The sequence below is a fragment of the Zonotrichia leucophrys genome, chromosome 17 (assembly GCF_028769735.1).
Source record: "Zonotrichia leucophrys gambelii isolate GWCS_2022_RI chromosome 17, RI_Zleu_2.0, whole genome shotgun sequence".
In the NCBI taxonomy this organism is placed as follows: domain Eukaryota; kingdom Metazoa; phylum Chordata; class Aves; order Passeriformes; family Passerellidae; genus Zonotrichia; species Zonotrichia leucophrys.
In genome coordinates, this window is record NC_088186.1 from 5,713,675 (window position 1) to 5,739,107 (window position 25,433).

The following is a 25,433-nucleotide window of genomic DNA, read 5'->3' on the forward strand; positions in this document are numbered from 1 at the left end:
TTGCCCAGAGCTGCCTTGTGCTGCAGAAGCAGAGGGAATACTCCACCCGTGAACCACAGAAATAGTTTGGAATTCAGCGGCCTGCACCAACAGCCCCGGGATGCGTTTGCTTTTCCAACTTCACAGCACCTAAAGATGAAATCCCCACCACAACCAATTAAAATGTAGTTTATCGGTTTCTCCCACAGCACTTCTGGGATTTTTAAATTGTTAAACACGCACAATTACAGATCTTTCAAAAACTGGTTAGTTTAGAAAACTTTCACGGCAAATACTGCCAGTGACCACATCACACAGCATATAAATAAGATACAAAAGAGAGAAAAAATAAAAACAATGTTTATTTTTGTCCCCCCCCCAAGAGGCATTTAGTAGAAAAAACAGGACACCAGAGAGCACATGGACTTCAGAGACTTGAAACACAAAAGACCCAATTTTCCAGAAGACGCAGGAGAATTTGATGAAGTTGAATGTATCCAGCTGCTCCTTAGTTGGCTTAAGGCAAAGTCAGGATTTCACACACCCCCAGAACTCACATGGCATTTGTACCAAGATCTCAAATGAAATGACACTGATTTCCTTCAAATTTAATTGTTTTGGCTCAGTCCTGGGTGGGTATAGTCAGGATCAGAAAATCAGGGTAAGAGGAGTAAAGCAACATTAGTATCACACAAATAAAGGTAAGGATCAGGGAGTATAAGAATCAAGTATAAAAAACCAAACCAAACTCATAATTTCTGGTATAAAATTGTTACAAACACTGTGGTTATGCAGGAGACTATCTCTTGTGAGTGTAGAGCCCAGGCACCTCAGTTATTTTCAGCATCACACCAACAGTATAAAAAATTATTTTAAAAAACCCCCACATGATCTCCCCAACAGAGAAACCGCATGAGAAGTGAAGCACGAAGAGAGCTCTTACAAGAATTAACACACTCAACAAACCTCTGACAGGTTTTAAGAGCTGAAACCATCATGACCTAACAGGAGGAAAAGGATCTTTTCCATTATATGTAAACCACCTGGTTTATGGTGTAACACCAACCTCCAGCACCAAACCAGTATTGCTGATATTGCCTGATACCCCACATTTTGATCAGATGCCAACACAATTTTATTTTATCACTCTGCAATAAAAACATCTCCCCGCAGTGACCCTGAAATGCTATCCAGTTTTCTAAATCAATATGGCTTTTGAAACAAAGCTTCTGTGTGCTTAAAAAAGGTGCAAGCAAAGCATTGCTCTCAGAGAAGAGAGCGAGTGGGGCTGAGGGAGGAGCCCAGTAAAGGACATTCCCTGAAAACGTTGTCGTAGGAAGACTTGAGGAACTGGACGTAGTTCTGCATGCTGCGGTTGGTGCTCTCCGACTGCTCCAGCCGATCCCGCAGGTCCTGGAGGCGGCTCTCGTATCGGCGCTCTGCCTGCACAGGGGAGCAAAAATGCGGCTGAAAGAAAGGCAGCAACATTCACCCCGCTCGTGTTAAACTCTTCCCCCAAAGTGCTGAGGAGAGCCAGAATTAGCACAGCTCCAGATGACATTACCATAGATGGTGCTGTGATATTTATAATTTCTGCTCGTTCCCAACTCCATTCAGCAATCAGCTGATAAAAGCAGGAGATAATGTGGCTTATCAGTTGGGCTTTTAAATGTGTTAGCTGTCGTTACCGGGAATTAAACACACCCTTTTGTGAAAAGGAACTTAACCTGATCCATCAGATAACACAATTCCAAGTGAAACTAAAGCAAGGAAGCAAGGTAAATAGGACAGAACAAAAGATTGCAAGTCCTCTAGAAGAAATCCTTTCATCTAGAAGGGGAATTGCATTCTCTGTTACAGGCGAAATGAAATTGAAATCTGTCCACAATACCTGGTGCAAATCTACTTTGAACACAAGGAAAGTCTGATTCTTTTCTTGCACACACATAACTTTACACCAGTTCACTCACATCACTGTACTCTGACGTGCCTATCACTTACTACACAGTCCTGAACTGGTGACATGTCCTATGTCACACACCCATGGACACACACAACAGCACATCACGTTCAGACACAGCCCTGCATGACTTCAGCAGCACATCCACAGGATGATTTATGGAATCCAGTTGTTGCCAGGGCACCAGTACAGCAGGACTATCCCCCACAAGCCACTCACATCGTCTTTGCTCCGATGCAACTGGTTCAGCTCTGTTTTATTCCTGCTCAGCTGGGTCTCCAAATCCAACACCTTCGACTGGGCTGCCCTCTCTCTGGAGACTGCTCGTTCTCGAGCTTGTTCCACCTACACAGAACAACAACTTTGTTAAAGGGATGTCTGTGGAAGAATGTTTTTTCCCTACCCATTGCCCACAAAAACCCTTTAAAGTTTAAGTGACACATTCTCATACATAAACAGCAGCTCAGCCTTGTGCTTTTCTCTGTTGTAAACCAAGTTCAGTTCTTCAACAGTGCTGACAAATAGCACCAGCACATTATTTGTATTTCACTGAACATGATGATTTTACTGGGTTTGATCATAAGATATTTTCAGCATTCTTGCTGTTCCCCTTTCACAGCCTGGGTAGCTTTGGGTGAATTCACAACCATGAAAAATCACTCACTTGTCTTTTGGCATCCTCAATGGCCATCTCGAGCTGCCGTGCCAGGGAGCTGCACTCGCGGCTCTTCTCCTCCAGCCGCAGCTGACACTGGTGGATCGACTCCTCGCGTTTTGCTATGACCTGAAGGAATTCTATGTTCTGGGCACTCGTGGATTCTAGTTTTCTAGTTTAAGACAATAAGGGAAGGAAACCTATTCATTTTAAATGGAGTGTGTTTCATTCTGCCTCTTGTCAGGTCCTGACTCCTCTGGTACTAGATTCTATTCCCGCTTGAAAGGTGAGAGCCCCAGGAAATGTTCTCCAGTCCACAAACCATAATTTCAAATATTGAAGGACCAACAGAGTACCCATATACCTGCATTTTCTGAGACATTGGCACTAAAAGAAATGCATAAACATAGGTAAAAATACTGTAGTATCTAGTAACCTCAGAATTGCCAGGCTAGATTGGACAATGAGCTGGTTTCTTTGCTCTCTAAGCCATCATCCTGTCTAACAACATTCACAACAGGTGCTGCTGCAAAAGCATATAACTCTCAGTGGATAGCTACAGATTAGAGAACCTTGTGGGATAGGCAAATGCACAGAATCCTGGAGGCATGTGGGGAACTGGAACAGGACTGAAGCTGTTTCAATCCCCTGTAAAAACAATGGAAATGGAAGGTTAAAAAAGCAAGAGAGCCTAGTATTTCTAACCTTTCTAGCTCCTCCACCTTCAAGGTGAGTTGCTTTTTCTCCTCTTGGGCAGACTGATATCTCTCTCTTGTCATCTCCATTTTGTCCCCCTGGAGGTCAATCTAAAATTATAGGAATTAATTACTTCACAGAGCAGTCACTACACACACACATGTCCAGCCATCTAAAACATATGCAGCTCTCAGAAGGAAATATGTTCCATTCATAACTTCTGGAGAGCTTCAGAAAGGGAACCATGGATAGAAAGGAACTAAACATCCATTTTGCTGATGCTTACAGTCTGGGAAGGTGTAGGAAAACTCATCTGTACTGCAAAAGAAAAAACAGGCCTGTAAATTCCTGCATGTAGAGCAGCAGCTACAAACCAAGCACACACACAAGGACAGCAGCCACAAACATGCCAGCAGCCCACAACAGCATCAGAGAAATCCTGAAACACCAGGGAGGGTTATAATTCCAAACCAAGCAGACTAAAGTGGTCAGAGAGAGATCATGTGCTGTTGTGAGGCACAGCTGTAGATGTCATCCCTGATTGAAATTGTCCTGCAATACTTACACAGTCTTTCTGAGAACAAAAAACAGAAACTGGGAAAACAACCTGAAATGAGAGTGAGAAAATAGTTGGGCCAGCACCATCACCAGAAAACTACAGGAGGATGAGATAACAGAAACAAGGGCTGGCATTAGCAAGTGCTGCCATGGCTGCTAACAAGTCCCAGAAAGATTCTGCCCCAAGGGATGAGAAACCTTTCAAATATCAAGGAATGCTACCAGCAAAGCCGCTAACTTCTTGCACAAAGACATGGCACACACCTTTATTTTGCAGTGCACGTTTAATCTTTTCAAAAAGAGACGAGAACAGAGCCGAAGTTTGAACCTTGCCGTGATTAGAACTCAATCTGATTTCGCAGAGCTCTGCACTGGTACGGGCACTTTCTGCCAGTCCCTTACCAGCTGACGGAGATCTGAAATCATGTCACACAGGTCCCCGTTCTTCTTCTCGTAACACATGAGCTGCTGGTGGCACTCGGCCAGCTGGGTCTCAGTGTACTTCAGGATCTCAGGCAGCTTCTCCAGCTCAGCAAGCTGGCTCTGGAACTTCTGACGAGTCTGTAATTAAGGAAGAGAAGGTGAGGAACTCTCAAATGTTCATAGGATCAAGACTAAAAAAATTCTCAGCTTCAATTAAGCTTTGTTAGTCCACAACCATGATGACACTGTGTGGATATTTGGCCAGTGCTGGAGTTCAAAGCCTAAGGTCTTTTCCTGCTCCAGAAAGCTTTCACTTAGGATCTGAAATTCCCCATGGATTGTGTAAGAAGGAGTATTTTGGATTGTGGGCTTCAATTTTACTGGAAATACAAGCTCTGCTTCTGAGGTCAGCTGTTCCACATTATATAATGGTGTAACCTATCTAATCCACTGTTCAAAACCACTATTTCTGCAGCAAAGGACACACTAAGTAATTTATACACCTCTGAACAATGCCATATAGTCAGAAAGAAGCTGCTAATTGTTCATTCTGCAAAACCCATTGAACAAGTCCTGAGAAAAAACTGATGCAAAAGGCAAGATAAGCCTTTTATTTCCTATTCCCAGCTGTTTTTCACTAGATTCAGAACACTAAGACACATGAATGTCTACAACATGTCTTTAGAGGGATAGTTACCTCTTCAATCTCCCTGTTCATTTCATCCCTTAATGTCTCGTTCTCTTTTTCACACTTCTCCAGTCTTGCTGCCAGTTCATCTGCCTCCTTTCGGGCCATCTGTGCCTGGACATTCAAAAAAAGACCCCAGACTTCATCTGTTATAAATAGTTTTCAACACATGTTTGCAATGCCTTGGAGTAATTGAAACTGCTCCAGCTGGCAATAGCTAAGGCATTACAGAATAAGCCACAGAGGAAGGAGAAAACACCTTTGTGCAAGGGCTGAAGGTTCTGAGACCTACCTGTGCCGTGTAGGTTTCAATCAACCCTTCGTAGCTCCTGACAGAGTTCTGGAGATGTTGCAATTCCATCTGTGCCTGGTTCAGTTTGTCCTCCATTGAAATCAGAGCAGCCTGAAAAAAAGAAAACATCTTCCATTGAGTGCTTGGAAGTACCTGCCATGTGAGCTGTCTAATGATGCCTAGACTAAGAAAATACAGTTTTGTCCATGCAAGTTGCCAAAACTTTCCAGACTTCAATAGACTGCCAAATTTGCATCAGCAGAGCACAGAGGTTTGGGATGAAAAAAAAGATGTAGGTCACCCACAAGATCACTCATGGTAAAGGACAACAGAAGAAATATGTCAGTCATTTTTTTTTTGTTCTGGAGATTACCATTCTCTCTGTATAAGCTACAACAGCTGTTTGTTCTCGAAGGTGTAAGGACCAGATTCAAGATCCCAGCTAGATGAAACAGTAGTTGGAGATATTTGTAGCCAAAACATGGAAGGAACACAGTTCTCCCAGTGTGTACACTCTCTGTGTCTGCCCCCAGCACACTGGCCCTGTCTCAGCCAGGTTATATGAACTGGTTTAAACTGTACAGGAACAACGGGTGAAATTTGACTCTGCCCTCAGTGGCCAAGCAAGTTGTTATAATTCCACCTTCTTTTCCTCCTAGCATTTCATCTTCAAACCCTTAGAGTCACTGACCTTCAGTTTTTCATTGTCTTTCTTCAAAGCACTGTTCTCTCCAGTCAGTTGCTGTAGTTTATCCACCAAAGCTTCGTTTTCGTCCCGTGTCTGTTCCTGGATCCTCGCCAGTTGCTCCGTCAGGTCTGCAACACGGCTGCCACACAGAAACAAAATTCATCCTTAAGTGACAAGAAGAGTAAGGCTCCTAACCTTTGAAAACCAGCTTCAGGAACATGGCTTTTCCCTATCCTTTCATCTTCCTTCTCCAGTCATGTATGCACACCTCTCTGTTAACATTGTTTGACTATTTCAATCTTTTTATACCTCCTGGAAATTCACTGGAGTTGTCTCCCTGGAGCTCAAATGAATTGTCTCAAAGATGGACAGGATAAAGATTTTCCTCTCTCACCTCATACCTACTTAATTTTCCCTGCAGCAACACCTGTACTGCAGTGATACCAACATATTTATTTACCTTCACAACAAAACTGGCATCAACTGTACTACTTATGTCTTTTCATATCTTCCATTACAGCTATTCAAAAATATCTCAAAACAAAAATAATCTTAATTCAAAGCATTACAAAATGGCAAAAGAACAGTTTTAAGAGTCAGCAAAGCTTAAAGAATCTGCCTTTGCTGTGGCAAGGCAGCAGCAGAAGTCACATATCTCTCTCCACCTCTTCAAACTCTGCTCTAGCCCTTAGCCAGTGCTGATTTTGCTTGGTTATTTACAAGCAATCCAATTAAAATATTCATTTCAATGCTATTATTCAAATAAATTATCCTTGAACTTTGAACTCATCCCCACTCATGCTTCTTTCTCTGCACTGATTTTCCTCTAACCTGTTCAGTGTAACAACTTCCAGTTCCAGGTCATCCTTCTCCTTCATGGCTTTGCTGCAGCGATTCCTCCAGGCCTCGAGATTGCACTGGGCCTCAGCAACAGCACTTTCCTGTCAGACAGGGGAAATACAAGAGGGAAAAAAGTAAGGGAGAAGGCAAAATCACCACTGGTGTGAGATATGCAGACAATACACAGAAATGCCCTTAACTTAGGACATGCAGCGAATACACTGACAGCTGAGCAAACTGGATTTGTTCTAAATTTGGCATAAATGGGCCATGGCATCAAGACAGAAATAAATTTCATTAGTTGAGAGAAAAGACTCTCCCCAGGGCTGCTACTAGAAGTCAAGAATTTAAAATCATGCCCTCAAACAAGGCCCCCCCTGTTGCAGCAGTACCTTTTCTGCTAGCTGGGCAGTCAGTTTCTGCACGTACTCCTCGCTCCGCTCCGCCCGCTCTTTCTGTGCACGGACCGCTTTCTTCAGGGCCTCTTTATCACTCTCTGCTTTGCACCTCAGGTCTTGCAGCTGCTCCAGAAGACAGTCCATCTCTCCCTTAGTGTGATTTTCACTGATCTCCATATTCTGCAAGGGAACCACAATATGGATTAATGCACATATTACACCTGCAAACCCAAAGCAGCAACGAATTTCCTAGAAATGGTGATGAGAACCAGGCACAAATCCCCAGTGCTCAGTCTGGAGGTATTTGCAGTCAGGTTTCATCTACACAATCCTGTCTAAATGCTGAAAGAGATGGCAGCATGACATCTTCCTTTTCTTCCAGGAGTCTTCTTCTTTCATAAACTGCCTCCTAAAATTTGATTTCTCTCCTTACCAATATAAATACTGGAACAGTCTTTTGATCTACCTGAGAAAATTCTTTTTATTGATGAAATGTTTGCATATAATAATGTTGCTTTATGCAGCTCTTACTAGAACAGATTAAAGCTCCTTTAAACTACTAGCACATTTATGTTCCTTGTAACATCATCCCAACATATGCTAAATATAAAAGTCTAATCAAAATACACCAGAGGAACTTTCTCCTCCTCATTTATACTGGAGAACAGATTAATGAGGTTGATCAAACTGGCACAGCATTTTTCCAAAAAATCAAATTAAATAGTTTCAGTTTGTCTTGATGCTTGACTAAACCAAAGCCACCTTTTCAATAATTATGGAGCAACAAACTTAGGAAAAAGAAAATCTAATTAATGCACATAGACCTTAAGGCTAAGATCTTGCCTCAGGCCTCAAAAGTTAAAAGATTTCTCTTTTCTTACTTAATTTGAAAATCACGCTGTGTGTTAATGCAATAAACATCACCAGCCAATATTTCAGTCACCCAGACTCTGTGAGAAGCTTTTGCTCCTCCCCTTGTGAGTGAATCCAGGCCATGGGAGCAAAGGAAGAGACAATCCCCAGGGAGCAGGGCAGCCGTACCTGCAGCTGTGCAACCAGACGGTCATTCTCAGCTTCTCTGCTCCTCAGCTGGGCCTGTAAATGGGCCTTCACAGACTCCAGGGATCTGGCAAGCTCAAAGGCTTTCTTTGCCTGTTCCTAGATAAGCAAGAACAAGACAGATGTGATTTACTCAACAAGCTAATAGAAGGAACACTTTATAATATGCAGTAGTAAGCTCAGATTTCTTCACTGAATGATCTCCAGCCACCTCCAGGTGGACTCTCAGCTCTTCAACAAGGGAACAAATGAGCAGCCATTTATTTTACAGCACATGTGAGGGACTGGCATGAAAGGTATATTCTAGAGCAAAATATCCTTCATAGCTGATCTCTTCCACTGCATTCCTCCTTTACTTTCTAAACTAAGGAACAGATTGGAATTTGCCATAGGGAACAAACAGGACCTTAAACAGAATGGCAATTCAGTGCCCAAGCAAAGAGAATTCTACCTATCCATCCCTGTCAGAGGTGTCTTATTAACAGAATATGGAACCACAATAGTGTGAGTATTGGTATCTGCCTAGTTTTACAAGCAAGCTGGTCATCTGACCTCAAAACAGCAGTCTGCAAACAACCTCATGTTTTGGACTGCCTGGGATTTTACAGAACTGGAAAGTAGAAAAGAGAAGGAAAAACAGAAAAACAAAATTACCTTTTCTGCCACTATTTGAAGTGTGAGGGTTTCCACTTCTTTTTCTTTTCCCTGAAGCCTGATTTGAAGTTGCTGGAAAAAACAAACACCATGCAGATGTTGAGGAACAAACACATTTAGGATGGCAGGTAGAAGGCAAAAGGTGTAACTGCCTCCCTGTCAAGACCACCTGATCTGTGGCATGGCCTGCTGTCCACAACAACAGCATCCTCTTCCCCACAAAAACAGGATGCAAAAGGAATACACATACATTTGTGCAACAGGGCACAGGATATCCAGTCAGGACCATATACACTCCACAGACTAAAAAGGGCATTTACCTATGTCCCACAGCAAGTTTTGTGGCTTCTGTAAATACAAGAACTCTTTGTCTCAGTTTACAGAGAAGGAAATTAACAAAAAACTGGCATTCATTCAGTGACAGAGCCCAATATACAGAATTATTCCCATTCTAAGCCCCCATATTTTGAAGGCAGTGAAACTCTACCCACTTTTAAATGCAGGCTGTTAACCAGAGGAGCAATGTAGTAGCTCTGATTGCCACAAAAGCTCAAATAATTATTTTATTGACCTAAAAGGCACTAGAGTAAGATTTGACAGTGTAATATAAGACAAAGAAGGGCTTGTCATTTTAGATCTCTCTGCTGTAGCATTAAAGAAATGAGAGATTGTGGTTTGCTCACCATGTTCTCTGCATCCATGTCAGCCAGCCTTTTCAGCAGCATTGCTTGTCGATCCATAACCTTCTGGGCATCTTTCTACAAAATAAATGCATGAGAAAAATTGTTAACTAAAAAGTCAATTTTATACAGGTTCTTTAAATGGAACTGGGAAAATCAACTATTTCTTCCCAGCTGCTGCAGCAATTCTTAGAAGATATACAGAAATATCACACTCACAAAATATTTCACGTATCAGTATCCAGCTCAGAAAGCTCTTCCACTTCCCAGCCAAAGATTAAAATAAAAAGCATGATGGCAATATAAGATCATTCTGAACTCTCCCACTACTCAGGGAAAGTCATGTGGAAGAATTCAGACCTTTTATCCAGCCTCAGTGATGGCTGAGGTAACTGTTACCACCAGCCTGCTTTTGCTGAAATGGAATATCAACTACAGAAAAAATAGAAATTTCATTTTCCTATTGCTCTTATTAACAGTAGAGAATGGTTCTGTACGTGCAGCACAGAATTGTTTCTGCTGCCCTCACAGCCTACAAAATCAAAGTTCTGAATATCCATAGGCTCCCATGAGTTGAGGCCATATCAAGTCCTCAGACTCCAGCAACAGCAGCGTTTGAGACCAGCAGGATCAGCAGATACAGCCATATCCAGAGGAGACAGCTGGCAACATAGAAGGCTTGAACCTTTTAATGCTGTCAGAGACTTAGAGGCTCTACCATCCTCAGAGCAGAAAAGCCAGTTTTACTCTATGAATTAGGCAGAAATAAAGAAAAAAACCCAAATAAAAATTATCCAACATTTATGGGTTGGACAGGGTCTGCAGGGCTGGGAAAAAGAATTGAAAATTTCAAACTCAAAATTCCCTTCCAGCCCAGGAGCCTCCTGTAATCAGCCAGGCTCCACACCCAGCAGCTCTCACCTCCCGAGACTGATGCTCTGCAAGAAGCTCTCGGAGTGTGCGGTTTGTTTCTTCAAAGGTGCTCAACTTCTGAAGCAGCAGCTCTTTTTGCCTCGTTAGAGCATTTATATCTGTGCTGCTCATGTGCTTCTCCTGAAGGAACAACATTAAACAAACAAATGAAGAAACAAAAATAAAGAAAGGAATGAGAAAAACAAAACACAGTAACTCCAAACCCACAAAACATAAACAAAAGGATGTAATTGTTCACTTCTCTGCAGAAGGTAACTGGAAGTAAATACCCCACTTTAAAACCAAACCAGCAAACCTTAAGGGTGGTTAAATTCCTCCACATTTCCTTAGATTTTAGTGGATTGGCAACTATAACATTACTTTTTTAAGACGTCCATATAACAGGACAAAAGGCACGAACAAAAAGGGATGCCTACAATGTTGAGTCTCCCAATGGTATTTCTCAGGGCATGGATCTGTCTGGCAGCTGCAGCTCCATCCCTTTCTGCTTCACTCAGCTTGCTCATCAAACATTCCTTCTCCTGCTGCAAGCATTCCTTCTGTAGCCTGCAAGGAGAATTCAGCCATCAGAGGAACAAGAAGCTTTGGCAGCTTTACCAGCCACTGTTGACATAGAGTTGATTGAGTTAAAATTAATAAAAAGCTCAAATCAGCGGATAAAAGCTCTAAACAAAAACTGCTTAAGATCTACCCTCTATCAGTGTGGAAGCTGCTTTGAGGAAAGGCAGAAAGCAGACACCAGGAGCTTGCTAAGATCACAGCTATGACATTTAGAGAGGACAAACCAGGCTTATACAAAAGTGAGCACACTGCTAAACCCAAAACACAATGCTGTGCTTTTCCTGGGCACTGATGCCACACCAGAAATAAGACTCCAAATGGCCAAACAAAAAAACAGAAGAGCACACCAAGATATGCAGCTCAATGTTTTTAGCCAGCACTTGTAATCTTAGAAGCATTCCTAGAGTTTTCTGAGAAAGGAACAGAAAGTATTAACTTCCAAGTGATACCTCTTATGGAAAAGTAAAACTAACTCTCCTAAAACACTAATGTCCCTCTGGAGACACAAACTTCACTAATTCTTTAGATACAAAGTAGATGCAAAAATGTCAGACTTGCAGACCTTCAGGATCACTAAGAAAAAAAGCCTATGGTTCAGTCCTCTCAGGGGCTGTCACTCCTGGCTCTGTATGATTTTTATAAAGATAAAAAATTCTCCTTTAGTTTTCAGCTCCATATTTATTCATTTATTGTTCTATCAATATCATCACAACTCAAACAGAATCCCTTAATCTTCAAAATACTAACAGCAGAGCCAGGCTGACCCTCCACACAAGCCAACTGCTCTGAGGTTCCTCTCAAAGTAGGGATATTTTCCCATTCCAAAAATCATCCTAGAGCCCTTCCCTGCAGCTATTGCAATCTGGAACCCCCTTCTAAAAGGTGACAAAAAATCCAAGTGCATCAGTTCTTCAACAGCAACTACAACCTCAAATCATGTCAGCAGTAAAGAAGGGAGGTGCCTGTGGATACCACAAGGTCAGAACAGTGAGAAGTGAAGCTTTCTTACACAGTCAGGTCCTTCTCCTCCTTTATACGCTCAATGTTGCGCCGGAGCCGCGAGTTCTCATTCTCTGTTTCCACCAGCTCCTGTGTCATCTCATTCAGTTCTTCCTTCTGTTCCTCCAGGAGACGCTTTGTGATTTCCTCCTGTTCCTCCATTTGCTGCATCTTGACCTGAAGATATTGGAATAAAACTTAAACATGGGGCTTTGGAAGTGATACACATAATCCACATCCCAAATCAGCGAACCACTCATAGTCAATTAACTTATTGAAAGTATAAAAAAAAATTAAGTATCTCCTCCCAAGTGACAGGACATGAGGAAATGGTCTCAAGCTGTGTCAGGGGATATTCTTCACTGTCAGGTATTGGAAAGGGCTGCCCAAGGAGGTGGTGGAGTCACCATCCCTGGATGTGTTTTAAAAAAGCCTGGACATGCTCAATGCCATGCTTTAGCTGATGAGGAGGTGTTAAGGCCATAGGTTGGACTTGATGATCTCACAGCTCTTTCCAACCTAGTTCATTCTGTGATTCTTAATGATTCTGTGGTTCTAAAGTTGATTTTTGTTCTATAATCATGCAAGCAATTCCATTAAATTTCATAGCATAAATAAAATGGAAAATGCTTGATGTAAGAATTTCTATCCTCAAATTCTATTCTTGTTCACTGATTTGATGCCCATGTAGCTTTGAGTAAAATAATAATACAGAATTTGCCACTCTGAGTGTTAACTCAATGTTAAGAATGCAGTTTACCCCCATCATGATGCATATTATGAGAGTTGGGAACATCTCCCACGTATTTTTAAGTGGTGTCAAGTACATAAGAGCCTATTTATCTGGAAAACACAACATCACTGGGTTGCACATTTTTAAAACTGAATCAGAAGAAACAATCTCATTGAATAAAGGAATTTTTTTACAATAAAACATCAATGCATTGTGTTTTTCAATTTCACTGAAGAAACAATTTCATTGAATAAGGGGATTTTTTTGACAATAAAACATCAATGCATTGTGTTCTTCACTTTCTGTAGTCATCAGTTTTCATATTTTGGGCTTGGGCAGGAGAGATTACTTGGAACCTAAAGCACACCAATAACTTATTAATTTTATAATATTTTGAAATGTTTCATAATGTGGCTTAGTGAATTTCTCACTAGGATAGTTCAGCTATTCTAAACAATTCAGATTTATTTTCAAGCAAGCTACCAACAGCCTGGGCAGCCTTCCATTGCACCAAGACCTGCCTCCAGCCTCCTCTTGTCAAAGGATCAGCTGCAAACCCCCAGTCAGCAGGTCTTTCCATTGTCTCCTCACCTCTTTTTTCAGTGTTCCCACCATATTCATTAGGCTGTCTATCTTCTTTTCATATTTGTTGATTTTGCAGCAGGCGGGATCATCGTCGTCTGTGGAGAGGTCGCTGAGGCGCATTACGGACTGCATCCTGTCACACTCAGGGGTACGCAGAGCTCCCAGATGCCCACCTGATTCTTTCTAGGGAATAAAGGGGATAATTTTTTTTAGTGTAACATTATAAATAGTATTCTAACATTGCCAAAAAGCAGAGACTGGGTCACATCACTGCAGCAAGGCTAGGAAAGAAAAAATTATTGTTTACAAACAGCTCTTCTCTTTCCATCTGGGAAAGGTCAAGAATGCAGAAAGAGTACAATGAAAAAGAAGAAAATCTAATCAAAGCTCAAATCCTCATCTAGGAAATGCCAGGAACACAACAGGCAAAACTATCAACCCATGAGAAAGAAAATATGATGCAATGCTACACAAACACTCTGTGCTTTGGAAGACACTGAGACCAGCAGTCCCTCACTGAGCCTCCAGATGAGATCTTGAAGTGCACCAGTAAAATCACAATAAAAAAATAATTGTGTCTGGCTTCTAGAGACAGAAAGGCATGGCCACAGGCTGTTTATGAATTCTCAGTTTTTCTACATTAAAAAAGATTGAAAAAGATTTACATTGAAAAAGATTTTCAGAAGACACTTCAAATAGATGGTAGGGGACAGTAGCCTTCTTTCAGATCTGCCCAACTCTCTCACTACACAACTGCTCTCTTCAACCTTGGCTAAACCTCAAAGTTTGTTTTAAAGAGCAAAACCAGGTGTACCTCCCACTTCAAGATGGTATCACGAGTGCTTGTTTTGCCTGGGGGTATCCAAGGGGCCTTAGTTTTCACCCGAACGGCTCGCACGCCGTCCCCTTTAGATTTCTGTTTGTGCTTTTGCTAAAGAAAGAGAAAGTAAAACAAATTACAGAGCCTTAAAGAACCATTTGCAATTTTTAGTGCTGCAAAACCAAACAAAAGATCATTAAAACAGAACGATCAGTAGTGCTTCACAGGATGCATCAGGTGAGATGAGGTAGCAGCCACCAAAAGAAGGTGACACCAGCCAGAAGGAAAGATTATTGCACATTCAGCTGGCAGGATGGCTGGATGTAGGACCTGACAGATCCCTGGGAGATCCCTTCTCCATCCCAGATTCATCTCACCAAAAAGCAGCTGTATCATTTGACACCATGATTGATTTTGGAAAGCCCTGGAAGTGTTTTCCCTACTCTAGCCAGCTAGAAGATCCACATTTATTTGTATTGACCTTGAGCTGCTCTATCTGAAGGAGAGTTAAAGTGTTTTTGCATAATTCTAACCTTAGTGAAAAATCAGATGCTGTAAAACATTCCCTAATGGCAATCAATTCATAAGACTTGTTATTTTCACTGTCATTCCATCCCATTATGAAATTTGCCATTAGCAACAAACACAAAATTAATACAAGACTTAGAACAGGATGTCTGTAGATAAGGAAGAATGAGATAGCAACTTCCATCAACTTTCTAGAACAACTTTCCATAAATATCCAGCAACAAAAGAGGATATGGGATAGCTAGAACCTCAGCTTCAGTTTTGCCTTGTGCCTCCTGTGGATAAGGCTGGGAAGAGATCTTCTTGGCTGCAGAACTCAGTGGACAGAGAATGCCCTTAATGCCAGAAGATGGTGTGAATGAAGATTCTTTTTCTAAGTACTTTTATTTTAATGCAATCAAGATGCTACTTGAAATGCCTAAGTCCTACCTCTCCTCAAAGCTTTCCTCCTAAAAACAGATATGAAGCCAAACAGAAAACATTATCAGGACACACATCCAAGAAATAAAATGATAACATTGGAAGCAACATTTCTCACATGAACATGAAAAGCAATTCTGTATCACACCAAAATCATCTTTCAACAAATCAGCATAGCAAATGTGTCACTGCAAATTCAGCACTGAATATGAAATGAAGTCTCATAGCTCTAACACAACAGTAGAACAGACCTGGCAGATTTTGTGATGCTTCTAGGGCCATTCACCTTCTCTGCAGCCCTTACAACCAACCAGGTACACACTCCTACCTGGCATTTTGCAGGTGTGGTTTTCTGCCCCTTTTTAATATGGACATGGACAGGGGTGTTTTCATCCACATGGACGTGCAAAGGGGGAGATGAGCAACGGTTCTTCATGGCTCTTCTCCCACAAATGGGAAAGGGAAATGCAATGAAGGGAAACCTGTGAATACGGAAACTGGAAACAACAACATTTCCTTCAGTGTTCAGAGAGAAACAGTGGCCAGCCTTGGTTAACATTTGAGCTTTTCATCAGGAGCACCTGCCATTTTGAACTTCACTCTATTCTTCTGTAAAGCCAGGATTAACACAAACAATTCCTCTGCTTCCAGTATTTTCTGCTTTTAACCTGGTTACTGAAGATCAAACACAGCTGGATCAATAGCAGGTGTCTGTAAGAACCATTGAAGTTCAAAGTCTTAAAGCAAGTGAGCAAATCAAGGGTTCCCATAACCAACAAGATCTGATTACAAAGAGAAATTTGAAGCAGGGAGAAGAGGAGAATTAATTGAAAAGTTAAGAAAAACCATCAGGAAATCATCATACCAATCCATCCTAGAACCCTGAACCTGCATGCTCCTTCATATGTGCTTAACTTTGAACAACTTTTTTAAGCATAAATCCTTTAAAGCCATTGCATCACAGCATTTCTTTAATCTCCACAGAAACACATAACCATAACCTGACACAACACAGAAAAGCCTAGAGACACAAGGTTCAGATCATCATCTTGGAGCCTCAGTTGATGTAAAGGCATAATGTAATTGCAAATCTTACACAAAGCCACCAGCAGCACTAACCTGATTCTGGCAGAAAGGATATTGTCAGCCTAAGTAAAGTTACTTACAGCTTTTTTCAAGCCCTTGGCTTTCCTGCGCACAGCCTTAGGTGTAGAGGAACTATCTTCGGTGTCAGTCGAGAAACACCTGTTACAGAAATAATAAAATGATTTAGAGGAAAAGGTGCCAATTTCTTAACATCCTCTTCCCTTTGATTGAAGAGAATACCAAAGCTCAAACATCAAGTACATGAACTCAAAAAACAAAAGTTAGTGTGTTTCTTCTGTAAAGCACAGGATGAGGAAAGGATAGACTATAATTCCTAACATACAGGCAATGGAAATTGTTTTAAACAGTGGAAATGTTTTGTACAATTACATGATGGCACTATTCACTTACAAACTTTCATATCCTAGCCCCAATTTTGAAAGAACACAGCAGCACTTCCTTCACTTCAGGAACAGGGCAGGGACTGACAGAGCCTTTGAATCACCACGAGTGACAACCAAACGTCCAAACGTCACTGTGCCTGCCTTAGCAACAAGGCTCACACGTAACCATTCATTCCTCCCGCAATCTCCGCAGGTTTTCCATGGAATCTGCGGTCACCCCAGGCTGGCAGAGCCGCGGTCCGGGGGCCGTGAGCTGCCCGCAGCCCCGAGCAGGGCAGGCCTTCACCGGCCGGGCCCGGCAGCTCCCAACGCCCGCCCGCCCGCGCCGTTATCCGGTGCCGACGGCTGCCGCTGGCCTGCCAGCAGGAAGGAGCCCGAAAGGCAGGGAGGAAGGAATAATTCCGGGGACGCGGACACTCACACACTGAGGGGACACACAAACACTGAGGAGACACCCACCGAGACAAGGGAACGCCCACACGTTGAGGGGACGCTCCACAGGGCGAGGCCCCCCGCTCCGCCCTGCCCTCCGCGGGCTCGGCGCTCTCACCAGGCAGCTGGGCGCGGGATCCGCAGCGACTTCAGTTCCCCATCAGTGCGGTGAGAGGTGGAGGGGCGGCTGTGGACTGAGTTGTGGGCACCTTGCACGCACCAGGCACAGGAGGAGCGGCCGCAGGGTCCCGGCCGCCGTCGCCGGCGTCCCCCCCGCGGCTCCACCATTGGGCGATTCGAACGGCCCTGAGCGGTGGTAACCGCCCCCGGTAACCGCCCGCAGCGCCATGCGGCCGGCACGAGCGGCCTCGGGCGGCCCGGCCCCACCGGCCGCAGCGCCCTCACGGCTGCGGCACCCTCAGGAGGGGCTGCTCATCCCTACAGAAATGGGGAGGGCTGAAAAGAGCATGAAATAAGTGGATTCATAAGTCAGTTTTCTTGGCGTTGCCTTTGACATGAGTTTTACAGTGTTAAAGGTGACGCCACAATTGTGTACACCGCCACTTTTCCTGTTAAGCAGAACTTTGTGCAGTTCTGGCCGTCCCCAACACAAGGCCATGGAAATGTTGGAGGAGACCACAAAGTTGATAAGGGGATTAGAGCACCCTCCATATAAAGACAGGCTGAGAGAGTTGGGGCTGCTCAGCCTGGAAAACAGAAAGGTCGTGTGGAAACCTCAGAGCACCTTGCAGGATCTGAAGGGGGCTACAAGAAAGCCAGAGAGGGACTCCTTATCAGGAACTGTAGTAATAGCACAAGGAGAAAATTGAAAGAGGGGAAATTTAGGCTAGATATTAGGGAGAAATTCTTCCCTGTGAGGGTGGTGAGACACTGGCACAAGTTGCTCAGGGAGGTTGTGGATGCCCCAACCCTGGCAGTGCTCAAAGCCAGGCTGGATAAGGCCTTGAGAACCTGGTCTAGTGGGAGGTGTCCCTGCCCATGGCAGGGGAGGTTGGGAGTAGATGATCTCTAAGGTCCATTCCAATCCCTTAACATTCTAAGACTCCATAGAAGGTGATAAAAAAACCTGAAACAAGCTTTATTTTAATGTAATATTATTGGCATGTTAGTGTTACGGATATTCATCTTGAGAGGACTGATTCATGTACCACAGCAAGGAGAAGTGGAATCACTGAGCCCTTGGTGCTTCAGATCCTCATTTAACATGAAAATCTCTTCCTCCCTCTCAGGTTGAGGTGGATGCTGAAATTATCATCAAGGGTTTCTTCAACCTCCTGTTTATGCATGCTCAATAAAATTCTTTAAAAGAACACTGCCTGTTGAAACTACGGACACAAGTTTCAGTATAGAGCAGTTTAAAGAAATACAAGTCACAGCAGCCACGCAGCCATTTGTACTGTAAACATTTTCATTCTCCTTTCAATGTCAGATTTGAATTTGGAACTAGTCCTCCATTCAGTAAAAACGCAAACCTCTATCACCACCATTGTTATAACCAATTAAGGTACTCTCCCTGAACACACACTGCACAAGCAGTTGTATTTACAGACCAACTTCAGCTGCACCTGAAATATCACAACAAATCAGATTCCCTGAAACCTGCCTGTTCTTCTAGGGAAACAGAACTTGATCAAGGTGATAATTAAGGATACTTGGGCTGTTTAGAGGATCACTCACATTTGAACCTGCAATGTCTATGACAAGTACGGTTTCTGCAGTTAGGGAGGGACTTTGACAAGGGGTAGTGGCTTCCCACTGACAGAGAGCAGGGTTACCCGGGATGTTACAAAAACCATCCCCCCTGTGAGGATGGGGAACACTGGCACAGCTTGCCCAGAGAAGCTGCTGCTGCCCCATTCCTAGAAGTGTTCAAGGTCAGGTTGGACAGGGCTTGGAGCAACCTGGTCTAATGGAAGGTGTCCCTGCCCATGGCAGGGGTTGGAATAGGATGGTTTTTAAGGTCCCTTCCAACCCACACCATTCTATGATTCTACCCAGCACGGCTCAGAAGACTTAGCTGCAGGTACAGCTCCTAATCTGATTGCCACATCAGCAAATCCTTTGTTACTCTTGCATGACAGAAACATCTAGAGATCCCCTGGCCATGCAGATGGCTCTTAATCCTTCTTCTCCTAAAACAAGAACAAACTGATCTTCACGGACATTCCAGAGAGACCTCATGCAAGACAAGCCTTTCCAATAACTGCTCTGCATTTGTGATTTCAGTGTAGGCCATGTTCTTTGGGTGTAAAGGGTACAGTAAGAACTCAGATCTCACAAAGAGGACAGAATAAAGCCAGCCTTTATCCTTGCAGACCGTACAGAATCAAATCCTGAGAGAACCGTTTACATGGAAGAGTGAAAGCAGATGCCTTGCTGAGTGCAGCCTTGCTGCTGTCAGAGGAAGGGTGCCTTCTCCAGCACTGCAGATTCCTCCAGTTCCCTCAGCACTAGGTTTACAAGATTCTATTGCAGGAAATATTGTCACTTAAAAACCAGTATCCAGTGTCTTAGTTAGGAAAACACTTCAGGTGACCTGGATGATAGCAGAAGACAGCCTGAGGCAAAAGCTGGTCAGGCCTACCACATCTGACACAGCCATAACACCAGCCAAGAGCATCTTGCTTTTACAGTAACCTGCTCTGAGGGTGTCTCTTATCTGAAAGAAGCCTTTTCATTGCATTCTTCAGTTCAAAGCATCTCCTTTCCAGCAGCAACCAAAATCTCTTTCTTTTACCTGTCCCCATCCTTCTACAAACACCAAGCTGGACCCTTCTCTCACAGCAACTTGATGTTCTGAACAGGGTGATCTCTGTGTCCACAAGTCAGTCCATTAGGTGTGACCAGTCAACTCTAAAAATAAAAGCCATTTCTTCTGAAGTTTTCACCATGCAAGTACTTCAGGGAGGCAGCTGCAGCTGGCATCAGATTGCAACTCCAGTTTTTTCAATGACTTCTTCCATGCGCTGGTACCAAGGCTGAATATTGGTGTGAGCCATCATGTCATCAAAGGCTTCCAGCCCTTCCATGACCCGGAGTACCCCGTACACTGCCTGTGAGAGCAGAGAGGTCAGAACAACACTGAGAAAGCAGTGGAGAATGGCTGAGGGTACAAGTGTCTCAGTAGCCGAGCCAGTATGGCTCTTCCCCTGTCCTGCCATCTGATCCATCCTTCTGATTAGCAAGGAGGAGTGAATGGCAGAAAGGTAATTAAGAATATGCATGTTTTTCCATGAGGAAATAGTAAGGATCAGGATCTATGTGCAGTTATGGGGAAGTCCCCACCATGTGGGAACTGTATTACTGCACAAAGGACAATATCTCACGTAGCTCAACTTCCCTGCCTGTACTTGTATTAAGCATTAACCATCTCTGTATTAACAGAGATGAGCAGCAGGATAATTTGTGATCCACCTGACAATAACCAAAAGGATGCAGCCCTTACCAGGTCAGCAAGGTTTGGCTGGTTCCCACCCATGAACAGTCGATTTTTGCCAACAGCTTTCACCCACTCGTTAACTGCTTGATACAAATCTTCTCGGACATCATCTCGAAGCTGGTGTCTGCATAAAGAGAAGAATCAGTTTTTAACACACAAATTTGTTTCTTTCTTTAACCTTCTATCACCTCTCACCTTATGGGCTGGTCTTGATTTGCAAGTAAGGGCAGTATTTCAGAGTGAAGGGGCAGTCAGTAATTAAATAGTGGATGAGTAGAGAGGTTCAGTACCTCCAGTTACAGAAGTACAGTTGTTACTCATACAGGATTAAATGGTTCAGTTTAAAACTCTGAGGTTCTGCTCTTTGACAGCTGGGGTTCACAGCTAAGGAGGAGCTATTTCTCCTCTTGTGTACTTGGTGCTTAGTGATACCAACCTTTTCTTCAGCCTCTTGCTAACGAAGAACATGGCAACAGCCCCCACGTATTTGGCAAAGAGACCTTCCAAGGTGCCAAACTTCCCCTCACGCACAATGTAATCAAAAGACGCCAAGGCTTCTTTGGGGGTGCGATAAACATTGGGGGAGATGAGGTGAACAAGCCAATCATCTGCCCATTTTCTCCATTTCATTTCTTCCCTGCAAGGAATCAAAGTTTTCAGTGAACCAGGTACATATAGAAGGGCTACAGGAGGCAGGATCACATTTGCCTTAGCCAGAGATCCTTCCAAGGTCAAACACTCTTACCCAGGTACTCTGATGGCCTCTCTAAAATGCACTCAGCAGAATTATCTTTGGCAAGGCTCCTCCAATCTCCAACTGAATGTAAGACTAAGATAGAGCATTAGGTTCTCTGCTCAATATGAGAAATAAGCAGGAACAGAAATTTTCCCTCAATAGCATTCCTCTGTGGCACAAAGGAAAGGCCAAGAAGGAAACTGGAGGCAGCTGAAGGCATGTGTGACCATGGTGGTGGTAACCAGGCTGTCTAACAGCTTTGTTTTGAATTATGTAACAAACACAGCAAACCAACCAATGAGGCTTGAAATACTAACAGGAGTGTGACAAGACTAGTCAGCCCTAGTGGGATTTTACATCTACATCAACCCTGAGTACATATGGAGGAGGCTGTAACCCTAATTGGAGAGCCCAGAAACTGAAGAGCACTTACACTCTCACTTCTTTGACAGGATAGACTCTTTTGGTCTCCTTCTCATCCAGCATGAGCCAGTATTTATTCTCATATTCGACCACCTCCTTGCCTTTTTCAGTCACTGTTTTAACAGGTGGATAAAAGGACACGATTTCTTCTAAGCTATTCCTCCTGTGAACAGAAACACAGTTAGCACTGATCTGGCTCCTGCAAAAAAGGAACAAGAGCAAAGGCCAGATTCAAAGACACAGCCTATAAAATGTATTACTCTAAAAGTAAGTGCACCATGTTCCAGATTCTATTTGAAAAAAAAAAAAAAAGAGAGACTGAAACAGCTACTTGCAAATAACTATTATTAGTGCACATACCTTTGTCTGTGGTGGAGCAGAAATTTCTGCAGGCATAAAACTTCCTACCATTCTCAAGTCTACCTAAAGGACAGGCCATAGGCACAACAATGCCATTTCATTCTAGATGTTATAACTGACTAACTCTAGTCCATGTTTAAGTAGGTTTTGTGCAAACAGAATCTCACAGATGAAAAAGTACTTCTGAAAGGTACAAGCTTTGCTTTACATCACACACATCATGACATATATAGGCATCACCCATAATATCACAACCAGGCTCAGGTCACCCAGAGCTTCAGAGCCTGAGGTCAGCAAGAGACTTAGAGCAGTCTTCTAAAACTCTACTTAATCTGGGTCCTCCATATTCAACTCTTCTCTCAACACCCTGTTTTCTTACCTGGAAACAAGATAGGTCTTTATTGCACTGATTATCACCGAGGAGTCGTTCAATTGCTGAAAAACAAAAGCAACCATTTAAAATAAACTGGTTAAATTGAAAAGGAAATTCTTCTAATCTTTTCCCCAAGGCTCCAAGTCAGGGAGACTTACCAGAGGGCTCCCAGCATTGGCTAGCAGGATGGGCACCTTTCTGTAGGAAGAGAATTTGATTTCTTTCCTCATGATTGGGTTCACTTCCACAATTTCATAGGGCAGTCCATGATAATCAAGAAAAGCTCGGACTTTGCTGCAGAAAGGGCATGTTTTATACTGGTAGAGAGTGAGCTGCAGGCTCCCTGCAGGCAGCTGGGGAAGAAAGAGAACAGAAGATTAAATTTTCTGCTAAAAACATAAACACTACCTTCCTTCCACCCTTATTTCTGTCCTAAATGTTCTGACATTCAGTGTCTATATCTGATCACGAGCATATCCTGGCTATCAGATGCTTTCTTTAAATGGCGACAAATATTAAAATATTCACCATCCATTGGGACCAATAACCTGTTTCTCTACACATCTATTTAATGTGCTGGAAATTCCTACTCACAGCCAGGAAAAAAAGGTTAAATCCAGACAGTTTACCCCTTTATGGTTTCTATTCTGTAAAACAGAACTTTATAGAAAAACACAACCATTTGCAGTAATATTCAAACAAATAAAAATAAAGCCTTTACAAGACAATCCCTCCCCCACAACAGCCTCTGTTGAGGCCACAAGATGGGGAGAGCAGAGTTTGCATTTGATTTTAGGCACGTGTCTGCCCAAATTCACATTCCTAGGATTAACCAACCTGGGCACAGCTGGGACAAGGCAGGGAAAGCCCAGGGCCACCGTGACATCAGCTACGGGATGTTTGTCAAAGCTGCTGCACCTCAGCAGCCCGACAGGCCGTGCCACTCATTCCGCACACATTACAGAACAAATGCAGCCACCCCGCTTTGTTTCTCATTTACAATTTACTGGGTTACACAACCCTGCGCGGGTGCTGCGAAAAAGCAACAACAGAAAAGGCTCCACACCCCCAAGGAAGCCCTCACTGACAGCCTTTCCTTACGGCTCCTCAAGGAATGCTCTGCCAGGGGCCTCCCAGACCGTTCTCAGCTCTTCCCTCACTCAAAGCGGGGCAGAAGGAGCCGCTCGGCCCGCAGGGAGCCGCTGTCCCCGGGGGCTCGCGGCCGCCGCAGCGGGGTCCCCGCAGGCCTCGGGGAGGGCACGGCGGGGATCAGGGGGAGCCGGCGTTACCTCAGCGGCCGAGTGCTCCCGCAGGCGCTGCCGCGCCGCCAGGCACAGCCCGGCGGTGCCGCCCAGAGCGAACGCAGCGCCCAGCACCAGGCGGCCGCCGCTGCTGCCTCCCCGTCCCGCCGCGGCGCCGAAGGCTCGTCCTGGGGCCCGCAGCCGCCAGGCTGGCGGCAACAGCAGCGCTCCGAGCCGCCAGACGCGGCCGGCACCCGCCATCTTCGGCTGAGGGCGGGCGGAGAGCGGCCGCTCCGCCCCGGGCACGGCGGCACCGCCCCGGCACGGCCGCGGCTCGGGGATCGGGGATCGGGGCTCGGGCATGGCAGCCCCGCGCTTGCCCAGGGCGCGCCCTGCACGGGACAGCCAACACGGGGCGGACCCGCTGCCCTTTAATTATCAAATCTGAGAACACACCAGAGCCTAAACTGAGAGTAAAAGAATCAGTTAAAAGGGTGAGGGAACTGGGCCTGTTCAGCCGCGAGAGAAGGCAGCTGAGGGGATTTCATCGATGTCTATCAGTATCTGCAGAGAGGGGGCATAGAATGGACCAGGCCGTGGTGCCGAGCAATAGAACAAGAGAAGCGGGCAGAAAGTTCCACCTGAGCATGAGGAAAAACTTCTTTCCTGAACAGTGACCGAGCCCTGAACAGGTTGCCCAGAGAGGGTGTGGAGTCTTCCTCACTGGGGATATTCCAGAAATGTCTGGACACAATCCTGTGCAGTGTGTGCTGGGGTGACCCTGCTTGAGCAGGAAGGTGAGACCAGATGATCCACTGTGATCCCTTCCAGCCTGACCCCTTCTGGGATTCTGTGGTTCTCTGCCCTGTGGGGCTGTGGAGTCTGACCAGCACATATTCACAATGCAAGTGCACATCTCCACACTGAAAGTCTTCATCTGTTTTATTAACATGTGGTTACATCCATTCATTACACTTATATTCAATTTCCCTATTTGAGGTGCAACACGAGCCTGACTTTGCAGTGCAGCAGGGTTATTACTCACAGAATGGAGAGGTGGCTGCAGTGTTAAATGGTGACATGACATTTTCTGTTGTCTTTGTCCCAAATACCCAGTTAATAACAGAATCCTTGATCTCAGGAGCACTGCTTGAATCAATGCTCTAATTGTGGGTTATTTTCATCCCAGTGTCTTCTCCCCAGGGATGAAAACACCACAGAGTGATGAAATCTCCTCAAGGTGACTGAGGTGTGGCTGATACCAGGCCAAAGACGGGGAAGGGCAAAGTGAATCGTGCTTGTTGGTTTAGGGAAGGAGTGTGAAGGTGACCTGAGGCTGGTTCAAGCCGCTTAGTGGATGAAGCAGAGCTGGAGACAGGGTTGGAGTTGGGAGTTGAGCAGCAAAGCCCTAGCCGGGACGGGATGGTCCGCACGGACAGAATGCAGATTTATCCATATGGAACATCACTTGTGTTGGGAATGAAGCGCCTAGTGCTGATGACGGCCTCTAAGCGGGGAAGTCTGTGAGGACCTGAGGACACTTGGGGAGGGCAAGGACACAGCCTAGCGCTGGGCATGCGTTTGGAAAAAATCCCCGGGAAACGGGGATGGCGGCGCTGACTCCCGGGGCCGCCCCTGCCCGGCGCTGCTCGCCGCGCCCGCCCGCGCGCCTGCGCCCCGCGCCCTCGGCGCTAACCACGGAGATCACCGCAGCGCCGGCCCGCGTGACGCGCAAGGCGCCCTGCCCTCCCATTGGCTCCAGCCCCGCG

General features: G+C 44.5%; 2 protein-coding genes across 6 annotated transcripts; both read right to left on the bottom strand.

Annotated features, from left to right (window-relative positions):
- Window positions 1–325: 325 nt before the first annotated feature.
- Window positions 326–17,374, bottom strand: ODF2 (outer dense fiber of sperm tails 2). Of its 5 annotated transcripts, none has more exons than XM_064727664.1 (21): window positions 17,099–17,237; window positions 16,316–16,394; window positions 15,478–15,646; window positions 14,196–14,312; window positions 13,388–13,564; window positions 12,074–12,240; window positions 10,920–11,049; window positions 10,492–10,623; window positions 9,574–9,648; window positions 8,891–8,962; window positions 8,219–8,335; window positions 7,172–7,357; window positions 6,771–6,880; window positions 5,943–6,078; window positions 5,252–5,362; window positions 4,969–5,073; window positions 4,251–4,409; window positions 3,300–3,400; window positions 2,604–2,766; window positions 2,159–2,284; window positions 326–1,422 (listed from the first exon to the last, which is right to left on the bottom strand). In XM_064727664.1, exons 3-21 carry the CDS (start codon window positions 15,583–15,585, stop codon window positions 1,246–1,248), a joined length of 2,469 nt encoding a protein of 822 aa, XP_064583734.1. In that variant the 5' UTR covers window positions 15,586–15,646; window positions 16,316–16,394; window positions 17,099–17,237; the 3' UTR covers window positions 326–1,245. The 5 variants fall into 5 exon arrangements, with proteins under 5 accessions (XP_064583734.1, XP_064583736.1, XP_064583735.1 ...); XM_064727666.1 differs by lacking the exon at window positions 17,099–17,237 and adding an exon at window positions 17,061–17,081; XM_064727665.1 differs by lacking the exon at window positions 17,099–17,237 and adding an exon at window positions 16,647–16,781.
- A 2,002-nt stretch (window positions 17,375–19,376) lies between these two features.
- Window positions 19,377–23,943, bottom strand: PTGES2 (prostaglandin E synthase 2). Its single transcript, XM_064727965.1, has 7 exons — window positions 23,713–23,943; window positions 22,582–22,776; window positions 22,430–22,485; window positions 21,701–21,853; window positions 20,968–21,168; window positions 20,538–20,655; window positions 19,377–20,145 (listed from the first exon to the last, which is right to left on the bottom strand). Exons 1-7 carry the CDS (start codon window positions 23,923–23,925, stop codon window positions 20,017–20,019), a joined length of 1,065 nt encoding a protein of 354 aa, XP_064584035.1. The 5' UTR covers window positions 23,926–23,943; the 3' UTR covers window positions 19,377–20,016.
- Between the last annotated feature and the right edge of the window lie 1,490 nt (window positions 23,944–25,433).

What these genes read in the sequence shown, in the direction of transcription:
- ODF2 (XM_064727661.1), bottom strand. Translation starts at nt 17,359, where the DNA reads ATGGTGGAGCCGCGGGGGGGACGCCGGCGACGGCGGCCGGGACCCTGC. An exon ending in GTCTGGTTGCACAGCTGCAG is followed by an intron (nt 7,358 to 8,218) that starts GTACGGCTGCCC and finishes GTTCCCTTGCAG; the next exon opens with AATATGGAGATCAGTGAAAA. An exon ending in TTGAGGATGCCAAAAGACAA is followed by an intron (nt 2,285 to 2,603) that starts GTGAGTGATTTT and finishes TGTTCTGTGTAG; the next exon opens with GTGGAACAAGCTCGAGAACG.
- PTGES2 (XM_064727965.1), bottom strand. Translation starts at nt 23,925, where the DNA reads ATGGCGGGTGCCGGCCGCGTCTGGCGGCTCGGAGCGCTGCTGTTGCCG. An exon ending in CCTGTCAAAGAAGTGAGAGT is followed by an intron (nt 21,169 to 21,700) that starts GTAAGTGCTCTT and finishes GATTCCTTGCAG; the next exon opens with GGAAGAAATGAAATGGAGAA. An exon ending in AGCCAAACCTTGCTGACCTG is followed by an intron (nt 20,146 to 20,537) that starts GTAAGGGCTGCA and finishes CTGCTCTCACAG; the next exon opens with GCAGTGTACGGGGTACTCCG.